This window comes from Buceros rhinoceros, unplaced genomic scaffold, assembly GCF_000710305.1.
Source record: "Buceros rhinoceros silvestris isolate BGI_N320 unplaced genomic scaffold, ASM71030v1 scaffold3988, whole genome shotgun sequence".
NCBI lineage: Eukaryota > Metazoa > Chordata > Aves > Bucerotiformes > Bucerotidae > Buceros > Buceros rhinoceros.
The window spans coordinates 1-5,253 of NW_010428424.1; the positions used below are offsets into that span (position 1 = coordinate 1).

Consider the following 5,253-nt stretch of genomic DNA (forward strand, 5'->3'; position numbering starts at 1 on the left):
CCGGTCTCGTCCCCCATCTCTCGGCGCTGGAGAGCGGCTCTGCCGCCGGCCGCAGGGAAACGTACCGACGCTCCGAGCTCCTCCTGCCCCACGGGCACGGGCTGGACGCCTCTGCCCTGGCCGATAACCTGGGCCTGCACGACATGGCCCACCAAATGGAGGAGGTGCAGGTAAGGACCCCCATCGCCCCCCGGCCGTCCTGGCGGTCGGAGCTGCCGGAGCGCTCCGCTGCGGAGCCAGGCATCGTCCCCTTCGGCACATCCCGGCTTTCCTTGCCCCATGCACCTCCGTGTGGCGAAATCCGCTTTTTCTCCCCTGTTGCCCTTGGAAATGGGGACTCGCGGGGAGGGGGTGGGTTTCCCAAACGCCCCCCGGCTCGTTCCCTCTCGGCTTTCCAAGGTGCGAAACTTTCTCCCCTTTCTCTTTGCAGAATGTGGAAGATCAACACTTATTAATGCATGACCAGACAGTCATTAGAAAAGGTCAGTAAGGTGGCACCGCAGTTTACTTTCCCTTGTCAATAGTTTAATGACGCACCGGTGAGCCGACGCCTTGTTATCTTTCAGAAGCCAGATCCGTTCGGACAGGGAGGGCACAAGGGGGTTTATTACGGGATTTTTCTAACGCCGCCCGAGGGAAGGTGGCGGTGAGGACAAACGCCCGGGGTGCCCCGGTCTGACGGCGAGCCTGGGGTATTAGACTGCTCCGGGGGACACCGGCCGTTCCGCACGGACGAGCCCCCGCTCCCGTGGGTGGCTTTAATCGAAACCAGGATCTCGGACCGAATTTAGTGCTGCCCTGGAACACGCGCGTGTAAAGAAAGGGACAGGGAACTTCTTAAAGTTACTTTGTTTGTTTGACTGGGGCTTTTTTTGTTGCTAGCAATTGAAGATAGTTTGGGGTTTTTTTTGCATCGTTTTTTGATTTTATTTTCCTTTCGACTTCTTGACAAGGGATTGAATTCATTGGCATAAGCCTGCTTGGCTTTACCTTAACCGAAATGGTTTTGTAGCTGAGGTTTTTAAAGGAAGGAGAAAGACGTATTGACTCAATTTACAGTAATTTTTTTTCCCGGCTTTTGTTTTTAAACAAATTTGCTTAAAAAAAAAAAAATCAGTGGAAGTTTCCTCTGAAGACTTCAAACAAATACCTCACTGAGGAAAAGCAGAAGTGTTTGTCAGAGCGCTGATTGCTCCCTTTAGCTCATGGGAGAATAATTTCACTGTCAGATGCACCACTGAAAAATCTTTCCCCCTCCGGGGAGCGGGGCCGACCTGGAGTCTTTAACCCTTTCCCGTCGGTGCTGGGAACCAACAGCACGCCGCTGGGGGTTAACTGGGTGGATTCACAAGGGGATGGAGAAGCTGGAGCTGTGGTTTGCAAAGCTTTTGTTGTCCCTGTTCACCTAAAGGCCGAAGCTGTTAACGTTTTACTTTCAGTTCTCTCTGGGCGGCATCCCTCTCCTGTTGTACTTACTGTCTGATACCAACTTGTCGGGATTAAACTCCAAAGGCGGGTTCTTAAATCTGCATGTGTGAGGTGGAAGATGAACCCCAGCAGGAGTGGGAGGGGTCCCCCTGCCCCGGCTGGGAAAGCGTTGATGGCAGCAGCTGAAGGATGCTGATCTGGAGTCTGCAGCTGTACCGGGCTCTTTCTAAGCGGCGATTTGCTAATTTGCAGCGCGCGGCTTCAGAGCGTTGGGGCTTGGGTGGTTTTAAAAAGCATTCATAGTTGTGTTCTGCAGGTCCTTGAAATTTAGTCTGGCAAAATAGAGCTGTTCGGGAACAGTTGTGGGGACCTTTCGGCTGCAGCCGAGCTCTGTGCTGCCAGGGACAGGGGTCAGTGGTGTGAGCATTTAACGCAAAACGAAATCTCATCTCCTGGGCTTTTTTTTTGTAGAAAGAAATTTCACTTGGTACTTCTGATTTATTTTTCCCCTTCCTAAAATACCTGCTTTCCCTCCTCCTCCCACAGGTCCCATTTCCTTAACGAAAAATAGTGCTCTGAGTCTTCCCTGCCAAAAGGATGGATTAATTGGGGTGGTCATAAACCCCAATGAAGTCTTCTGCTCGGTTCCGGGGAGACTTTCCCTCCTGAGCTCCACGTCAAAATACAAAGTGACAGTAGCAGAGGTGCAGAGGCGGCTCTCACCCCCCGAGTGTCTCAATGCCTCGTTGCTAGGAGGAGTACTCCGAAGGTAGGCTGTGACTGCCCTTATAGCCATCCCCAAACATTCCCTCTGCCTCTGTTGTTTGTGAGTTCTCTTTTTCTTATTTTTTTTTTCTCCTGTGCTCATGTGTGTGAGCAGCCAGATTAGCGCAGTGAGGAGCTAAAAAAGCCTTTTAGCAAATTTCTGATTTTTAAGAAGCCCAACGACACTGAATCCTAATAGGCTTTGGAAATAAAACTTCTTTGCACTTCTGCTGCCTCTCGAGAATTGCTATTAACAGCTCTGACAGCGGTTCTCATTCTCTCTTTAAAGCTGGGGTTTTGTCTCAAAACCAGCTCATGGAATCTGTGACAAACTGTTTCCCCATGAAGTGATTTTTTTATTAAGTCTTGTGGTCTTGATTAATTATTACAAGGACACTTTTAATGTCGGTTTATGCATACGCTTAAATGTGGCTTGTGATTGTTCTACAGCTGTTGGTTTCGATGATGCAGTTTGAGACATTTTGATTTTCACCTTTACTGTGTTCCATCCTGGCTGGTTTTGTAGTGGAGCATTTAAAAAACAGGTCACTTGAAAAGAGCCTGTTTTCTATCTACCCCCCAGTAGAACTCCATTGAATGTCAGTAACTGGAATTTCTCATCTTTAAAGAGAAGTGTCCCCTGAAGAGAAATAAGGCCTTTTTTCCCCCCCCCCTCCTTAATTACAGAGCCAAATCTAAAAACGGTGGCAGATCATTAAGGGAAAAACTGGATAAAATTGGCTTGAATCTTCCTGCTGGTAGAAGGAAAGCTGCAAATGTGACGCTATTGACATCTTTGGTGGAAGGTCAGTCTTCAACCTGTCTTAAAAATAGACTATATTCCCTTGTCTACATCTTTTATCCTCTAGGCAAAGCATGGAAAGGGTAGAAAATAGAGAGCTTTCTGTTTATTTAAAGTGAGCATGATGGGGACATAGCAGCAACCCGTTGCTGTGTTGCCTCTGAGGAGCTCCTCTCCCCTTCTCCCTTCAAATCTGGTCACTAAGCCCTTGGCCTCGGAGCCCTACCTGCCCAAACCCAGCTAATGCTCCTCTCCCGCACAGCTGCATCCCAGGGATGCTGACAGGGACGCAGGCTCCTGCCTGCCAAGACGTTCAAAATGCTTGTCCAGCCTGTGCTTCCTGAGCGGGGTGGGTTGTGTTGGGTTTTGTAAGGGTGTGTGCAGGGACAGGCAAGGAAAGCCAAACGGGTGCAACCCATCACATTAGTGGGTTTAGTTCCTTACTGGGAAGCTTTAAATGTCTGGGGCTGCTGACTCCAGTGCCTGGCCCTACCTCAGCCGCATCCTCAGAAGCTTTTCTAATAAACAAGCATATAAAGTGAGATTTATAGCTTTCGACTTCCTGATAGGAAACTGGAGCCCCTTTAATCTCTACCATGTTACGTGGACCCTCTGTCAGCTAAGCTGACTTGAAGAGTGTGTATATATGTGTACGCGTGTGGTTATGTTTTGTGTTCCTGTTTAAAGCGGCTCCTGGTAGTGGTACAGTTTAATAGGAATAGAAGCAGCAACTGAAAAGTGAAAAATGATCTAACAACACCTTACTGCTATTTCACTTCCACATTAGCTCAAATAACACAGCAACTTCCATTTAAAGCCTTTCTTTGGAAGCTGGGTTTAAGAGAGCTTATGCGTGTGCACAAGCACATCACAGGTAACGTACTGATCACGCTAACCCATTTTTTTAATGCCTGATCAAATTGCTGTAATGAAAAAAAAAGTGGCCTATTTATACACTTTGTAATTTGATTTTCTATATGAAAATCCTTGATAGAAAGTATTTAGAAAAGTGTTGAGCCCTTTATTACATAAGTGGAATTTAGTTGCCAAGTTTTTTAAATACCAGTGGACAATTTGATCTGACTCAATTCTAGTCTTTGCTGCACAGTTAATCTGGATAAAGACAGGAGCTTTTCTTCAAGTATAAAGGGAAGAGCATTATTTTTGTAGCAGTCACCTCTTTTTCTTGATGCAAACTTAAAAATAAACACTGATCTGTTAATTAGGAAGTGGTAACAAGTGGTACAGTGGTACCATAGCAGTGTCCCTTTCTAAAACAGAAATACTCTTCAAAATTTCCCAGCACTCTCTCAGATTTCCCTGATCTCCTTGTAATGACTTCTGCTGCTGTTTTAATGAGCGTTCCCTTTTACCCACGCCAGGTGAAGCTGTGCATCTTGCCCGTGACTTTGGTTACGTGTGTGAGACGGAGTTTCCTTCCAAAGCAGTAGCTGAGTATTTAACTAGACCACACATGGGCCGCAATGAGATGGCGAACAGGAAGAACATGCTTCTTGCCGCAAAGTGAGTTTGGGGCTTGGATTTTTTTTTCCTCCTTTTTAAGGATGCGTTTGTCTGACCATGAGTATCTGTGACTGTGAACAGTTTGGTACATTTTCACGTGTAATTTTAGTCAGGGAGGTGAAGCAATTCTTTTTGTTTCGTTTTGGTTTGAATTCAGCTGTGACAGCAGTTATGTTAGTCTAAATCAATGATAATAATAACAACCCTGTATGATAACTCTAAAGCAGTTTGGACCAGTCCTGTTTTTTTCTCTTTTCACTGTGGTAAAAACTTCAGAAAAAGTCCTATACCAGGACAGCTCTATCTTTAAGAAAAAGATGTCCCTGGGTCTGGCAGGGTTGAAGACCTGGAGGGCAGGTGTGAAATGGGAATGGGAGCCAGTGTCCCAGGAACTGGGAGCAGGAGATGGTTCACCCACCTCTGTGTACACACAACCCAGAGGGACATCTCCAAGGACAGTTACTGGTGGGCGTGCTGGGTGCCAGGGAGGCTCTGCTGCCGTGTCCTCGAAACTGCTTTTGGCAATAGCAGCACACAGGTTTCCCCCCGGGACACCAGGAGGCAAGAACTGTGGAGAGTCCCTTTGCACAACTGTGGCTGAGGATTTTTATACTTCAGTGAAAGCCAGCCTTTGGTAGATGTGAGAAGTCCCTGTGCTTAACTAAATTCCTACTGCAAAGCTTGATGAGCAGGGAGGGAAGGGTTTGGGAGAGAGGCTCTGTTACGGCTGTTCT

General features: G+C 47.2%; 1 protein-coding gene across 1 annotated transcript in view; it reads left to right on the forward strand.

Moving 5' to 3' along the window:
• Positions 1 to 5: 5 nt before the first annotated feature.
• Positions 6 to 5,253, forward strand: part of TFAP2C (transcription factor AP-2 gamma (activating enhancer binding protein 2 gamma)) — a gene marked incomplete at its 5' end in the record, with an annotated part of 6,750 nt that continues 1,502 nt past the window's right edge. The window contains 5 exons of the mRNA XM_010142250.1: positions 6 to 170; positions 431 to 482; positions 1,975 to 2,197; positions 2,881 to 2,999; positions 4,378 to 4,519. Coding sequence (XP_010140552.1) covers positions 6 to 170; positions 431 to 482; positions 1,975 to 2,197; positions 2,881 to 2,999; positions 4,378 to 4,519 — 701 coding nt within the window. The remainder of the gene's footprint in view (positions 171 to 430; positions 483 to 1,974; positions 2,198 to 2,880; positions 3,000 to 4,377; positions 4,520 to 5,253) is intronic.